This window comes from Mus caroli, unplaced genomic scaffold (genome assembly GCF_900094665.2).
Source record: "Mus caroli unplaced genomic scaffold, CAROLI_EIJ_v1.1 scaffold_2859_1, whole genome shotgun sequence".
NCBI lineage: Eukaryota > Metazoa > Chordata > Mammalia > Rodentia > Muridae > Mus > Mus caroli.
In genome coordinates, this window is record NW_018391035.1 from 35,605 (window position 1) to 52,900 (window position 17,296).

At 39.8% G+C, this 17,296-nt stretch overlaps 1 protein-coding gene across 1 annotated transcript; it reads right to left on the minus strand.

Annotated features, from left to right (window-relative positions):
• Positions 1-4,094: 4,094 nt before the first annotated feature.
• LOC110288955 (endogenous retrovirus group K member 10 Gag polyprotein-like) lies at positions 4,095-5,829 on the minus strand. Its single transcript, XM_021155181.1, is given in 2 exon segments — positions 4,095-5,747; positions 5,749-5,829. Coding segments are annotated over 2 exon segments (1,734 nt in total).
• Between the last annotated feature and the right edge of the window lie 11,467 nt (positions 5,830-17,296).

Consider the following 17,296-nt stretch of genomic DNA (forward strand, 5'->3'; position numbering starts at 1 on the left):
TGGTTAGAATACTAAAGCCCAAACATACAGTGACACACCTATTCCAACAAGTCCACACCCCCAATAAGGCCACACTCTCTGCCAAACATATTCAAACCATCGCATTCCTCTCACTGACCCCAGAGGCTTGTTCAAACTTATATGTCTATCGGGTTCACACCTAAAGATAGCATAATGAAATAAAAGTTAGTCTATCTTCAAAAGCTGTCATTGTCTAAAGCGGTCTCAACAATGTTAAAAGTCAATGTTCCAAGTCTCTTCTGAGATTCATCCAATCATTGTAATCATTAAATCAAGACAGGAAACTGGCTGAGCAAACTCCAAGCTATGCATCTCTTTGTCTTGTGTCAAAGGTATCTAACTCCATTTTCATCTTTTTTGAGTACACCAAACATCTCTCATCTGGGATGGTTCCATGATATGTCTCTGGCATATCTATCATCTTGGGTTCTCCAATGTAACTACAAAGTTCCAGCTTCTTGTTTCAGTGTCTGGGATCCACATATGAATTTCTAGGATCTGCTAAATATATGAGATAATTTCTCCATCTCTGCCCTAAGTAGTGCTCTAAGCTTAGGTTGATCCACTACTGTTCTTGCTTTCTTGGTGATCATCCCATGGTAATGGCATCTACAATATACTGCGGCCTTCTGCTGCAACTAGACTTCACCAATATACTCTCATAGGCCCTCTTCATGGTTCTAAACCTCACCTTCCTTGCATTACCCCTTCAGTCCTGGAACATCAACTACAACTGAGACTGCACCTTCACCAATGGCCTTCCATGGTTTCTCACAGTGTAGATCCTCAGCTCCTCTTCCTGACTCCTTCATGCCATAAAAGCAAGTAACACCTGGAAGACTTTTAATCAATACTATGTACAACTGCAGCACAAGGTACAACTTTGACTTTCTCTGAAACACAGCTTTTTTTCTGCTCACAGAAAATATATCCCAGTAAATTTTATATTAGTAATGCTGGTCTCTTCTAAAATCATCACTAATTTTTTAACTCCAGATAACCACCATCAACTATCCCAGTAGTTGTCTTCTCCTCTTGACAATAAAGCCAGAGTCCATGTCCAAAGCTACTGAGTTCTGCTACTTCCTAGGGCTGGAACATGCCCCCCCCCTTTCTAGTACATTATCAACACCTTTCTGTTTTCCAATTCTATCACTGCCTAATCTTACCTGTCCTGGAACTTCCTCTGTAGACTAATGATGAACACATGCCTGTCTTCTAACTGCTGGGATTGAACATGTAAAACACTACATATAGATTTATAACTTGCTTTGACCCAGAATGACTTTGATCTTACATCTGCTTTCTTTGTCTCATAGAAATAAAAGCATGTATTACCCTTTCCTTTTCATAAACTTACCTGAATGGGATCTTACCACAAGTTCACCACTCCCTTAATTCTGTTTAACCTTGAACACAGGAATCAGCTTCGTTTTACTTCCAGGTTCCCTTTTAAAACTTGAAATATATATATGTAGCCTCCCCCTCACCCAGCCTGGAACCTGTTTGCTCAGGGGTGGAGCTTCCTGCTTGAAAAAAGAAAGAGATCTAGACAATGAGAAAGTAGCAATGTAAATTTTCGTTTGGGGGAAGTCCAGGTACTTTGTTCAGTTGCAAATTGTAAAGCTAAGGCTAGTCTCAGGTCTCCTGTAGGGGAGTTGGCTCAGAGGAAAACAGCGTTTCTGGGAGAATGATGTTTTGCAATTCTGAAAATAAGGTTCCTGATGGCATATTGAAGTTAAACGTACCACAGGTTTCCAATAAGGGTACTGACTGAGCAACATATAAACTGTCAGTAAAGATATTAAAAACCTCATGTACAGACTGAAAGACCTTTAGTACTGCTGTTAATTCGGGTAGCTGAGCCAAGAGACCAGGAGTCTCTACGATAACCTGTTGATTATTAATAAAGATATCCAGCTTGCCCTTTAGAGGAGCCATCAGTAAAAATCAATAGAGCATTATTTAAGGGCTGTAAAAAAGTCATCTTAGGAAATATCATATCATGTACATTTAAAAATTTTATCAATCTATCTTGGGGGTAGTGACTGTCTATAATTCCATTAAACCCTATTTGTGCAAGCAACCAATCTTTACTATGCTGTTTCAGCCAGGTGTCCTGACTTATGCTGTAAGGCTGAACAGTGATATCTGGCTCTTTTCCGAAATAAGTCAATGCCTGCCTTCTTCCAGTGATAATCATNTGAGCCACTGCTTCGTGATATGACAAGATATTACCTTTGGGAGAAATCCTCGAATGTATCCACATTATAGGAAATTTTTGCCATAGCAGTCCTGTAGGCACATGAGTCGTATTAAAAATTAACAGGTTCAGCGGCAAGGAGTAATCTATATAAGTGACAAACTGCTCTTCAATAGCCTTTTCCACTAGCTGTAAGACCAGCAATCCTTCTGAGGTTAGGGATCTAGGGGAAGTGGGATNAGAACTCCCTTTAAGAATATCAAATAAGGGTTTCAACTCCCCTGTAGTAAGCTTTAAATAGGGGCGAAGCCAATTAATATCACCTAACAATTTTTGAAAATCATTTAAGGTCCTTAAGTTATCTCTATGAATAACAATCTTCTGGGGAGAATCAGCTTGATCAGTGAGTCTAAAACCCAAATAATTATAAGGATCCTGAGTTTGTACCTTTTCAGAAGCAATTTGCAATCCTTTATCAGCTAGGGTCTTTTGTAACCCTTTATAACACACAAGCAATTCTTGGGGGTCCTTTCCTGCCATCAATTCATTATCTGTGAAATGAATAATGTAAATATTTGGCCATTGTTGTCTAACAGGCTGAATTGCTTTCGTTACAAACCTTTGACATAAGGTGGGACTATTAGCCATCCCCTGCGGGAGAACTGTCCATTGATATCTTTTCATGGGTTCNTTGAAATTTACAGAAGGAACAATAAAAGCAAATCTTTCACAATCCTTCCGATGCAAAGGGATGGTAAAGAAACAATCTTTCAAATCTATAACAATCTTATAATATCCCTTAGGAATGGCTACTGGGGAGGGGAGCCCCAGTTGTAAGGTTCCCATAAGTACCATGGTCTCATTAACCTTTCTTAAATCTTGTAAGAGTCTCCATTTTCCAGATTTCTTNCTGATAATGAAAATGGGTGTATTCCAGGGAGAATGAGACTCCACCAAATGTCCTGCTTCTAACTGCTCCTGCACTAGCAAAGAAGTGGCCTCTATTTTCTCTTTAGGTAAAGACCACTGATCTTTACCTAAAGACACCGGAATATCATTACACCATTGAATTTTTTCGGCGTGGGATGCAGGCAAGATAGTGGTCGCTACTGAAAATACTTTAAACCTCTTATGTTAGAGTGGGGTTTAAGATCCTGAAGGGTCTTAATTCCCTGTCCCTTCCTTATTAGTCCACGACCAGGCAGGGGTCCCTGCCTGAATGTCTGCTCAGTCACCATCTCCTTAGAACTGCACAGAATAACACCCATCTGTGACAACAGATCTCTTCCCCACAGGGTCACAGGCAAATTTGACATAACATACGGCTGAATCTTTCCTGATTTCCCNTCCTCATCTCTCCAGGTTAGCAATTTGGAACTACGTTTTGGGTTACTGGCATACCCAATTCCTTGAAGGTGAGTCAAGGAATCTGTCAAGGGCCAGTTTGAGGGCCAGTCCTGCCCTCTTATAATCGTTACATCGGCCCCGGTATCTATTAATCCTTCAAAGCCTTTTCCATCAAGAGTCAATTTAAGGTTAGGTCTCTGATTAGTGATAGATTTCATCCAATTTACGCCAGAGGAGTCAAAGTTATTTTGTCCTTCCTCATTTTCAAAGAATTTATACAGTGACTGGCGTAAAGGGATCAAAGTAAGTTGAGCAATTTTTTGATTAGTGGGTATAGTTACAACACCACGAGGGCAAGCGGCTATGATTTTAATTTCTCCCTCATAATCATTATTTATAACACCTGGATAAATCTGCAGGCCTTCTACAATAGAACTGCTTCGTCCTAAGAGAAAGCCACAGGTTTCCACAGGCAGCGGTCCAAAGACTCTGGTTGGCAGAGTTTGGACTCCCACTTCTGGGGTTAATACTGCCTGGACAGTGAGACAGAGGTCCAGTCTTGCATTTCCTGGGTTTGACCTGACAAGCTCAAGAACTGATCTTGTTGGCTGGGCAGCAGATTTATAGCCCCATAAGCTGTCTTCTTTGAGTAACTCGGGGTCTGGGGCTGACCCCTTTCCTCGTTTCCTGGCACTGGGCGGCTCAAAACCCCTGTTTTATGCTTACAATCTCTTGCCCAGTGGCAGCCCTTCCCACACTGGGGACATATTCCTGGGGCACGGCCTGTTCGTCTACCCTCGGCACCCTTGTTCTTAGGACAATTACTTTTAAAATGATTCAAACTTCCACATTTAAAGCATGTATTATTCCCTTGTTTCCTCGAGAACATTGCTTGCACATGGGTTCCCTGCGAGAACTCGCAGGAAGGCCCGATGTCTGCGCAAAGACAGACATATCCCACCAAATCTGTCTGTCCCTTATGCGGTTGAATCGCAGCTCGGCAAATTGTGTTAGCATTCTCATAAGCCAATTGCATAATAAAAGGACTTCCCGTGTCCGGACTTCCAAGGATTCTACTAGCTGAAATCAATAGCCTGTCCACAAAGTCCTGATATGGTTCACCAGAACCCTGGCGAATGCTAGCTAAACTTCCACCAATATCTCCTTTGACTAGCAACCTTCCCGAAGCATGTCGTGCGGTTGTCGCAATTTGCGCGTACACTGCAAGGGGAAAATCAATCTGATTTGTCTGTCCCTCATATGGACCCTCTCCTAAAAGCATGTTGCTATTCCAGTCTGAGTTACCAGCCTGAGCATTAGAAGCAGCAGTTTTCTTACTGGCGTCTCGCCATTCAGAATCCCAAAGCAAAATATCTCCTGACAGGGTAGCCTTAGAAAGAGTCTTCCAATCTAAGGGGGTTAAATGTGACTCCACAACTGTGTCCAGTAATGCTTGAGTGAATGGGGCTGAAGGGCGATATTGCACAACAGTTGCCTTTAACTCTTTTATCAACTTGAAATCCAAGATCTGGTAATGTCTGGCCCTAGTATCTTGCTGATCAACTACCTCAACCACAGGAAAGGCTAGCGTATTAGACATATTCTGTTCTTTCCCATGAGCCTGACTCACAACTCTTTCTAGCGGCACCTGGTGAACTACAGAAGAGTTACTCTTCTCCGATTCTGACATCTTCTTTAGTTCCCGAAGCTCATTAGTCAGCTTCTAAAGCTTAATTTCAAACTCTAATTCGCTTAGCTGTGTGTCCCTATCAGTAGCACCTCCCGAAGTGGGGACTACAGATGAAGCAGGAGATTCACAAGAGGACCAATTCTCATTAAAGTAATGGGCAGCTCCTTTATCTGAGTGATTTTTGTTAAAAATCAGTTCATCATCTGAGTTTCCACAGTTATCAATTTTTGATTTAAGAAGATCCTTTTCTGAGGAGGCCCTCTCTGATAGGCACTCCTCCTGAGATACCACAAGCTCCGCCTGGGGATAATTTGGCCCTGGGGAAGTTGCATCTTTTATAGTATCATTTATGAGCGCCCAGAGGCCTGAGGTAAAATTATCTGTCTGAGCGATTTTCAAGGCCTCACCAACTTTCTCCCAGATTCCACCATCTACTGTTTCTTCTTCCTTGAACCATGGGCAACAGCTATCTATCTTGCCTAAAAAAATTTCTAACTAATTGTACTTCAAGCCTCACTCCTCTGGCCTGAAACAACTCCTGAAATCTAAGTGCAACTGCCTGATCCATAACTTTAAACCCTTACTTCTTCCACCTAAGCAGCTTTCTAAAAAGCTGCGGCCCACCGCCTGTTTCCATTTCTAGTTCCAATTAATACGCTGCTGACCCAAGCAGAACCAGTGTTGGGTTAGCACCGATTCAAGCTTGATTCGTATCCTCCCACACCCTCATCAACACTTTACAAAGCTGAAAATTTAAGCTAGCACTAGCATGTGTACCTGTCCGTTGCTCCGGTGCCCGATACGAAGATCCTTGCCTTTCCTGTGGAGCTCCACACCAACAGCGTTTCTCTTAGCATCCCTCTGCCATTCTTCAGGTCCCAGTTCTGGCGCCAAACTGTTACGGCCGGCCAGCAGCTCACAACGTGAACGGTTCGACTGAAATGGCAGCTCCGAGCTGAAAAGAGAGGAACTAGACAGGGAAGAAGAAGAAACGAGGTCAAGACAAGTTCATCCTGTTCAAAGCCCAATTTTACCAGTACCGACATCCAGTTATAAAGGAAGGGGGAGGGAACCCGATTTCCCGCCAAACAATCTCGGGATCAAGTAACAGTGTGGGCACATGTGTGGCTCCAAGCAGCAAAGCAGCACGGTCCAGCAGTAGGCGTGGCAGGATGAATGAGCAGGAAGCTCCACCCCTGAGCAAACAGGTTCCAGGCTGGTTGAGGAGGAGGCTACATATATATATTCATTTTTTTCCTTTCTAAGCTTGCTATGCTTGTTGAAATGATCTTCATGAGATTTAACCAGAGAATAAAGTTTCTGCTGGGATATTTTGAGATTTCCTTTGTCAATAACATTAATAAAAATCTCTTCACCTTAATCTCAGTATACTACTCAGACAAAGAGAGAAATTAGCCATATTCTTCAACAAAATACCACAAAACAGTCTCTAGGGCACATACTGGAATTCTTCTCCACTGAACCCTCTTGGACCAGGTTTGCATCACTCAAATAAATCTCAGCAACATATTCTTTCATATTCTTACTTGGATATACCATTAAGCCCCACTTAAAGCATTTCACTGCTTTCTAAATTTAAAGTCCCCAAATCCACACTCTTCCAGACAAAAGCATTGTCAGGCCTGTCACAGAAATACCCCCAGTCCCTTCTAACAACTTCAGTCTTATTTTGGGTTTTGTTTCTCTGAACAGACACCAAGACCAAGGCAACTCTATTTTTATTAATCATTTTATTTGCTTACATTTCAAATGTTATCCCTCTTCCCTGTTATCTCTCTATTACCACCCCTATCCCATGCCCCCTTTCCCCACTCTACCTTGCCCAGAGGTACGTGCTCCTCTGCCCACTTACCCACTTCTACCTCTAGAATCCCCTTACCCAGGGTCATAAAACCTCCTAGGTCCAAAGGCTTCCTTTCTACTTGATGTCATATAAGTGTGTCTTCTGCTACATATGTATCTGCAGCCTTGTATCCTTCCATGTATACTCCTTATTTGATGGTTTAGTCTCTGTTAGCTCTTGGTTGTCCAGTTTGTTAATATTTTTCTTCCTATTGTGTTCATATTCCATTCAGCTCCTTCAGTTCTTTCCCTAGCTTTTCTATTGGGGACCACAGGCTCAATCTGATCATTGGCTGTGAATATGTGCATTTGTATTGGTCAAGTGCTGGTAGAATCTCTAAGGCAACAGCTATCCCAGGCACATGGAAGCAAGTACTTCAAGGTATCAGCAATAGTGTTTGTGTTTAGTGTCTGCAGAAGAATTGAATCCCTACATGTGTCAGTCTCTTGATGGCCTTTCCTTCAGTTTCTGTTCCATTCATGCTCTTGTCTTTCCTTTTGACAAGAACATTTCTGGGTTAAAAATTTTAAGGTGGCAACCTGATAGGATGAGTAGGACTATTTCACACTTATTGTTCCTGTTTGTTCAGGCTTACTTTGTGGCCAAATGTATGGTCAATATTGGAGAGGGTACCATGCAGTGTTAAGAAGAAGAAGGTATGTTCTATTGTTTAAGGAAGACCAACAACATCAACCAACCAGACCATCCTGAACTCCCAGGAACTAAACTACCAAAAAAGAATACTCATGGAGGCACAAATGGTGCCAGCTGCATATGTAGCAGATGATGACCTTATCTGGCATCAATCTGAGTGGAGTCCCTTGGTCCTGTGAAGGCTTTATGTCGTAGCATAGGGAAATACTAGGATGGTAAAGTAGGTGAGTGGGTGGGGGAGCACCCTCATAGTAGAATGGAAAGAAAGGGTGGGATACAGGATTTTTGAAGAGGAAAACAAGAAGAGGAATCACTGATCTTTACCTAAAGACACCGGAATATCATTACGCCATTGAATTTTTTTGGCGTGGGATGCAGGCAAGATAGTGGTCGCTTCTCCATTGGGAGCCCTGTGATCCATCCAATAGCTGACTGTGAGCATCCACTTCTGTGTTTGCTAGGCCCCGGCATAGTCTCACAAGAGATAGCTATATCTGGGTTCTTTCAGCAAAATCTTGCTAGTGTATGCAATGGTGTCAGTGTTTGGAAGCTGATTATGGATGGATCCCTGGATATGGCAGTCTCTAGATGGTCCATCCTTTCATCACGGCTCCAAACTTTGTCTCTGTAACTCCTTCCATGGTGTTTTGTTCCCAATTCTAAGAAGGGGCACAGTGTCCACACTTTGGTCTTCATTCTTCTTGAGTTTCATGCGTTTAGCAAATTGTATCTTATATCTTGGGTATCCTAAGTTTTGGGNTAATATCCACTTATCAGTGAATACATATTGTGTGAGTTCCTTTGTAATTTTGTTACCTCACTCAAGATGATGCCCTCCAGGTCCATCCATTTGCCTAGGAATTTCATAAATTCATTCTTTTTCATAGCTGAGTAGTACTCCATTGTGTAAATGTACCATATTTTCTGTATCAATTCCTCTGTTGAGGGGCATCTGGGTTCTTTCCAGATTCTGGCTATTATAAATAAGGCTGCTATGAACATAGTGGAGCATGTGTCCTTCTTACCGGTTGGGACACCATCTAGATATATGCCCAGGAGAGGTATTGCTGGATCCTCTGGTAGTATTATGTCCAATTTTCTGAGGAACCGCCAAACTGATTTCCATATGTATTTGAATAGGAGAAAAGACATACGAAGTGACAGGTAATGGATAGATGATAGACAGATAAAAAGACAGAGACAGATGAGAGACAGAGATAAGTGGAGAGAGGAAGAGAGATGACAGATGATCTGTTAGACAGAGACAGAGGGAGAGACAGAAATTGTGTGGGGGATACACTGAAGATTAGTAGTGAGCTAATAAATGATGTATGCATACATACATACATACACGCATATACATACATATATGAATACAAACATACATTGATAGATATAAGAAAGCATACTTATATACAGAGAAAGATAGAAAGCAAAGGGAGCAATATATAGAGAAGGAGAATAAGAATCCATGAATAAAACAAGATCCTTTTTAATTTAATATTATTCCCCCTCAAAAATCCTTCCCCCTATTCTCCCTACTATTCACCTCTAAAGGGGTGCATATTCACCCACTCAGGCATATAAAGTCTATCTAAGACTAGGTGCATCCTGTCCCACTGGGACTACACATTTTAGCTAGTAGAACTTATTCTACTCTCAAGAAGTAGGTTTTGGGATAGACCTTACTTCAGATGTTCAAAAGACACATGGAGACAAAATTGTACATCCTTAGTTGGTGACTCAGTCTCTGAGATTCCCAAGGATCCAGGTTAATTGAATCTGTTTGTCTTCCTGTTGATTTTCTTTCTAATTAGATGCTGCAATCCTTCTTCCTGTTCTTCCATAGCTCCATCTGTGGTTTAGATAATAGTGTCTGCATCTATCTGAGTAAGCTGCTGTTTTGAGCCTCTCAGAGGACAGGTATGATAGACTCCAATCTGCAATAATAATAGAATGAAAATAATTGTGTGAGGGATTGACATGTGCCCATTGGATATGTCTCAAATTGGGCTAGTTATAATTTGGCCATTCTCCCAGGATCAGTTCCATTCACTGTCCCTGCATTTATTGTAGACACGGTAATTTTGGGTTTGAAAGTTAGGTGAGTGTGTTGGTGTCCCTATCTTGCTGTTGTGTTTACTGTCTGGTTATAGGAAGTGCTACCTTCACAGTGCTGTGAATCACATTTAACAATATCCCCATTAATTCTTGGGTGCCTCATATCCCAGGACTCTGTCTATTCCTGGAGAGGTGTGCTACCTCCTCATCCCCATCAGTTGTACAGTCCCTTTCATTTTGTAAACCACTGGAAATAACAACAACAACAACACCTGTACTGGCTGGTTTTATGTGTCAACTTGACACAGGCTGGGGTTATCACAGAGAAAGGAGCTTCAGTTGGGGAAATGCCTTCACAAGATCCAGCTGTAAGGCATTTTCTCAATTAGTGATCAAGGGGGAAAGGCCCCTTGTGGGTGGTACCATCTCTGGGCTGGTAGTCTTGGGTTTATAAGAGAGCAGGCTGAGCAAGCCAGTAAGTAATATCCCTCCATGGCCTCTGCATTAGCTCCTGCTTTCTGACCTGCTTGAGTTCCAGTCCTGACTTCCTTAGTGATGAACAGCAGTATGGAAGTGTAAGCTGAATAAACCCTTTCCTCCCCAACTTACTTCTTGGTCATGATGTTTATGCAGGAATAGAAACCCTGACTAAGACAACACCCAATAGAATAGTAAATAACCAAAACAATCTTGAAAAATAAGATGCCAGGCAGTGGTGGCACACCCCTTTGATCCCAGCACTTGGGAGGCAGAGGCAGGTAGATTTCTGAGTACGAGGCCAGCCTGGTCTACAAAGTGAATTCCAGGACAGCCAGGGCTACACAGGGAAACCCTGTCTTGAAAAGAAAAGAAAAGAAAACAAAACAAAACGAAAAAAAATAAAGAAAAGAAAAGAAAAATAAGATAACTTTTTAAGGAATGACCATCCCTGATGCCAAACAGCACTACAGAGTACTAGTGACAAAAAGTAAATGATACTGGTACAGAAACAGACACATTGATCAAATAATTTGTATCAGAGGCCCGTCAATAAATCCATACAACTGTGGATACTTGATTTTGATAAAGAAACCAAAACCATACACAGAAAAGAGAGAGTATCATCAACAAATGGTACTGATCTAACTGGACTTCTACGTGTAGATGAAAGAAAATAGATTCATTTTTACCACCCTCCACAATGCTGAAGTTCAAGTGGTTCAATGACCTAATCAAAAAATTAGTTACAATAAATGTCATAAAGGACAAAGGGGGAAAAAGCCTTGAATGCATTAGTACAGGAGACAATGACCTGAAGAGAACTTCAATGTTTCAGCCTTTAAGATAACAAGTTTATCACTTGTGGGATATCATGAAATTGCAATGCTTCTGTAAGGCAAAGGACACTGTCAATAGGACAAAATATAAGACCACAGATTGTGAAGGGACATTCTCCAACCCTATATCTGACAGTGGCCTAATATCCAAAATTATAAAGAACTTGAAAAAGCTAAACAGGAGCAATATAAATAACCTAAATTTAAAATGGTCACACACAGAGCTCAACAGAAGATTCTCAAAAGCCATAAAGCACTTAAAGAAATGGTCAAAGTCTTTAGTCATCAGGGAAAGGCAAATCAAAATAAAATCTTAAAACAAGGAAAGAAAAGTCAGTAGATTCAAGTCCACAGATATTGTATTACAAATATATCAGTTTTGATTGAACTTTGTGATTCTACATTTTGATTGGTTGTGGTTTTCTTTAATGATCCGGATCTGTTGCAAAGAGACATTGCTTTAGTGAGTACAGGAAACAAGATTTATGTGTGAATATAAACTTCACTGTTTAGAATGGTAAGAGACTGTGTTGTGCTTGGGGCAAGCCTCAGTAGCTGACAGTAGTTAGCAGGGAAGATGTTAGACATCAAATTCAGGAATTCAGGAGAATCTTGCAGCCTTAACTGCCTGGCAATCAGAGTTCCCTTTTCATTTAATTTATAAAACTTTGTAGGTAGAGATCGATTCCTATATTTTTTTTGTTAGTTTCATCATTCTTTTTTATTTATCTTGTTTTACTTTTTAATTATCCACTTCAAATACTGCTCATTAACCTTTCCCAGTTACACCTTTCCACAATCCCTCTCCCATTTTTCTCTGCACATGTATGGGCACCCTGGTTATCCTTCCACCCTAGTTCGTCAAGTCTTTGTGAGGCAGGACAAGGTAGCCCACCTAGAAGAACATATCCCACACACAGGCAACAGCTTTTGTTCCAGTTTTTCTCTACACACATGAACAGAAAGCTACACATGTGTGGGGAGGCCTAGCTTAAGCCAATATATGTTCTTTGGTTGGTGGTTCATTCCCTGAGAGACTGATAGCTCCAGGTTAGTTGTCTCCACTGGTCTTCCTGTGGAGTTTCTATCCCATTGGGACCTACAATCCTACCTCCTATTCTTCCATAAGAGTCCATAATTTCCATCCACTGTATGACTGCATGTGAGTGTATCTGTTTGAGTCATCTGGTAGAGGTAAGCCTTCCACGTACAACAGAGGGGGAATGGGAAGGGAAAGAGGGTATCAGTGTCAGGTGTTGGAAAGGATGGTTGAGATGAATAGATGGCCATAAAAATGAATGCAAATATGCACCTGATGGGGTTGAGGAGATTAGGGTGAGATATCCAGTAAGCCACAGAGACTTGAGATAAGGGAAACATCTAAAATCAGTGGGAGAAACCTTATATGTGACTCACTCTATTAGGGATATGGAACTTGAAGAGGCAACCTCCTGTTCACAGGCAGGAACCCAAGAAATTTCAACCCAAACTATATCCTTTCTTAAAGAAATATAGTCATGGGGGAATGAAGCAGAGATTAAGGGAATGACCAACCAATAGCCATTCCAAATTGAAACCCATCCCATGGGTAAGCAATAAGCCCTGTCACTATTAATTATACTTTTTTATATTGGCGGACAGGAGCAAGTTGTGCTCTAAAAGACTCCACCCAGAAGCTGACTCATTTTTCCCAAAACATAGATTGTATCACTAACACATATATTCTGATTATATCTTGCTCATAAGTATATAAGTATAATCATCATTTATAATCCCTGACTAACAGTTATCATTTACAATTATGTCTGGGATCATAAATTTAGTTATCATTGATAAGTCATGATAGAACATAATTATCCTTTATAATTGTTTCCCCTCAACAAACACATATTTCAATATTTTAGAATATGGAGGCATATTTTGCCAAAACATGACAACCCAATCATGAGCAGGAACAAAATACATGCACAGAGTTGAGAAATGTTGAACAGTGATGGGCACAACTTGGAATCAATTCCATGTGCAGGCAGCAAACCCTGACACTATTACTGATACAACTTGTGTTTATAGAATGGAGCCTATATTGCTGCGTCTGAAGCCTCAGAGGCATATCTAAGAGAAAACTGTCATGTGTGACCTCAGTGAGAGAGGAGGAGCCTATCTTTTAAAGACCTTATGCCCAAGGAAAGAGGGATGCCTGGAGCAGGAGGAGCAATATCTCAGAGGGGAAAGAGGATAAAGAACTCTGGGAAGGGAAAACAACAGGGGACAACTTTTAGGATGAAGATTAATAAATCACTTACAAAAAAATTAGAGGCATGTTTTCCCAAGGCATGACAGTCTATTCTCAGGCTGGCAGCTTTTAAGATTTCAAGGGAAGTATACATTCTTAAAATCTCCAAGATAGAATTGGAAGCTTGCATGTCCCATCTGGTGTGTTTATCAACTTTATTAGCCAAAGTACCAATTTTCATTTTGGCCCATGAAAAAGCTTCAGGCCAATAATCCTGTCATTATATTTTTTTAATTTCTGGAATAATAAAATATGTTTATATCTTGGTCAAATCTCATAATTTGTCTAATATTGTTCTTATGTTGTTCCTTGGCCATTAGACACCACAGTGGCCCCATGCAAGCTAACTTCTCCATGAACGATATCTTGGTTAATGAATGGTGGAGATGCTGTCATCCATATTCCACAAAGAAGAAGTTGGATCAGGGTACATATAAGAATTATGTAGTTTGAACCCCTGGATATCATTAGCTTGCCATTACCTTACCATTCTTCCTGGAAAACTGACCTTAAAGGCAAGGATCACAGTACAGCTTTGGCCAACACAGTGGCAAGAGCCATAGTGAAAGCAACTGCAAATATGGTCTGCTGAAGGATGGAAGCAGCTGTGTTTGGCTGACCAATGAATTTGTAAGAACATAGGAAACAGAAGGTGAGTATAATGAGCAAAATGTAACTCAGAGATTGATTATTGGCACTGAAAATAGGAGTGTCTATGTGTTTCACAATGATCACTATACCAAAGGCAGTGAGCATGTCCAAAGCTATTCTTGATAGAATCACCTAAAAAGTATTTTCAGAGACAAAATTTCTCAGAGATTTTTGGTAGCAGTTGCTCTTCTCTGTATTTGCATAATGAATCTCTATACACTTCACACACTGGTCCACATCTGTCCAGAAATGTAGGTGATCTTGAGATCAAGATTCCAGGCTAAGGTGATTCCTTTTATTCTGAGACATTTCTAACAAGAGGTACTGTCTCAGAAGTCATCCTACTTTGTTTTCTCATGGAAAAAGTAATTAGTACACTGGTCTGGTATGCATAATTTTAGATTTATAAACCGTATCTTGTTCCTTAAGGATTTCTATCCACATTTAATTTAACATATAATAAGATTTGACCCAATCCTTTTAAAATTACTACTATTACAATCTTTCTATTCCCTCAGTTTTTACTCACAGCTCAATATGCACTTTATCTCTGGGTTTACATTTTAATAACAACCCAGGCAATTCACTAGAGCCAGTGTATGTACAACTGGGGATGGCTTCAGTGGGAAAATATGTAAACTTTCAAGCTCTACCTTTTTAAGAAAAGTATTGTATCTTTCCAAGTACCTATCAACTTCCAGTAATTCCTTACCAATCTTCTAAATTATGATTTAAAATATATTAAATATATTAGGTAAATGTCTCTGTTCTCTTTTCACATAACTTTTCTCAGCCTTTAATGATGCTGCTGTAATTCATTTATAAGTAACTACAATAATAAATTACATTGTGAATACCTACTGTTGCCCTGATAGTGCTCATAATTCACACATCCTTTTAACTTAAACACAAAAAATATAAATTAGAGGCAGTATTTTTTGCAAATTCTTTTAAATAATACTTTCTTATATGTGAATCCTAAATTTATTTTCTCTTTAAAATTCATTATGTTTTGAAATTCTGCTGATTCTCTATTGGAGTTTATGGAATAGATCCTATTAAATTAGATAGTACTCAAAAACCACCAAATATTATGATTTCATAAAATTTGAAGCAAGCATATATTTTCCCAATAGACAGAATATTCGTATAAGTTGTGAGGGATTTTGGAAAAAAATAATACTCTGCTTTGGAACTTTTTTATATTTTTGTAAATATTATGATTAAAGTGAAATAGATGTTCTAAAATTTACATATTACATTATCTAGGTATGGTAGTTTGAATATGCTTGGCTCAGAGAATGGCACTATTTGAATGTGTGGCCTTTTTGAAGAAAGTATATCACTGTGGGAGTGGGCTTTAAGACCCACATCCTAGATGCCTAGAAGTCACTCTTCTTTCTCAAAGTTTTTACCAGAAAATGTAGAATGCTTGGCTCATCTTGTGTCATGTCTGCCTGTATGCTGGCATGCTCTCAACATGAGGATAATTTACTGAACCTCAAAACCAGTAAGCCAGTCCCAATGAAATATTGTCCTTATAAAAGTTGACTTTGTCAAAGTGTTTCATCACATCAGTAAAACTTCTAAGTAAGACATAATTTCGTACCAGGAGTAGGGGATTGCTATGATTGACCATGTTTTTGGTTGGAAGTATGCAGATTTTGAGATTTTGGATTTGGAATGCAGTAGAATGCTTTAAGTGTAGCTTAATGGCCATCTTTGTAGAAATATGGAGGCATTTGTTATTGAGCATGATTTGAACTCTGGAATCCTGGTTGTAGTTGTTTGATAGAAGAATAATTTTTATATATGGCTGCTCTTTTCCTGCCATTTCCAGTAGGTTAAGTCTACTTATCCACAAGCAAAGAAGGGAGATATTTCCATCTCCAGATTACTTTCTCAATTACTCTTTTCAGGGACCTGAAAATTTGTATCATACAGAACTTTCATTTACTTGGTTAGAGCTAAATGAAGCTTATACTATTTGTGTTTATTGTGAATGGTATTTTTCCCTAACTTCATTCTCAGACATTTTATTGCTTATGTATATGATATTACTGATTTCTTTTAGTTAATTTTGTATGCAGCCACATTCTTGAATAGTTACATCAGCTGTAAAAATTCTCTTGTAGAATTTGGGGGGTGTGGTGATGGTTCAATAAAAAAAATATTAATGTAATCCACTATACAAGCAAACTCAAGGAAAAAAATCTCATGCTCATGTTCTGGGTAGCCCTTAGGCTAATTATCTTTAATGTTAATTCAGTTCTCCTGTGAGAAGCTGCTAACAAGGAATGAGTCAGCACTTACATAATTTCCTGTAAACCTGCTTCCCACCTTAATTTGTAAAATAAAGGTGAGCTGAAACAGGGAAGATGTAGAGGAAGGTGGGGCAAGAGAAGGAGAAAATGGAAGACAGGGAGGACACAGAGGAGGAGAAAGAAGAAAAGTAGAGCAGAAACACATTGCCCGGAGAAACTGCAACTTTGAAGGAGTCTCATAGATATAGAAGATGATAGTATAGGAGTAGTTATGTCCAATCTATGTGCACAGCATGTATGCATATTAACTGAGTTCTGTTTTCATTGCTGGGGCATATTTGGCTTGGTGATCTACTGCAATAAAATGGTGCCCAACATATTGATTTGAATTAAACTAATCTGAGATTAAAAACTCACTGCTCCTCAACCCCTGAATTATATAGAGTTTTGATACTTAATTATGGGAAATTTCACCTGCGGTTCAGAAACAGTTAGGGAATATTAGTTACTGACTCCAAGTACAGAGAACAGTGATAATGGCCTGCTATGAACAGGTATTAATTAATAGAAATCTGTGGCTCTAGATAGAGAACATAACAGATAGATATTATATTAGGTATTAATTAAATAAAGGTTTGTGGCTTCTGGTAGAGAGCACAACAGATAGATGGTCTAACAGCATGTCTGCTCTAGGCAGAGAGCTTAACAATTAAAAACGATCTGCTTATTGTAGGCAGATATTAGTGGAAGTTTGAATTAAGTGCTTTAAAGATATTCTGTCTAACATGGGCTCCATGGGAATTTTGGGTTTAAATCCTGGTTTGACATGCTGCCTCCTATGTGAGGGTATGGAAAGGAAAGGAAAGGAAAGGAAAGGAAAGGAAAGGAAAGGGAAGGGAAGGGAAGGGAAGGGAAGGGAAGGGAAGGGAAGG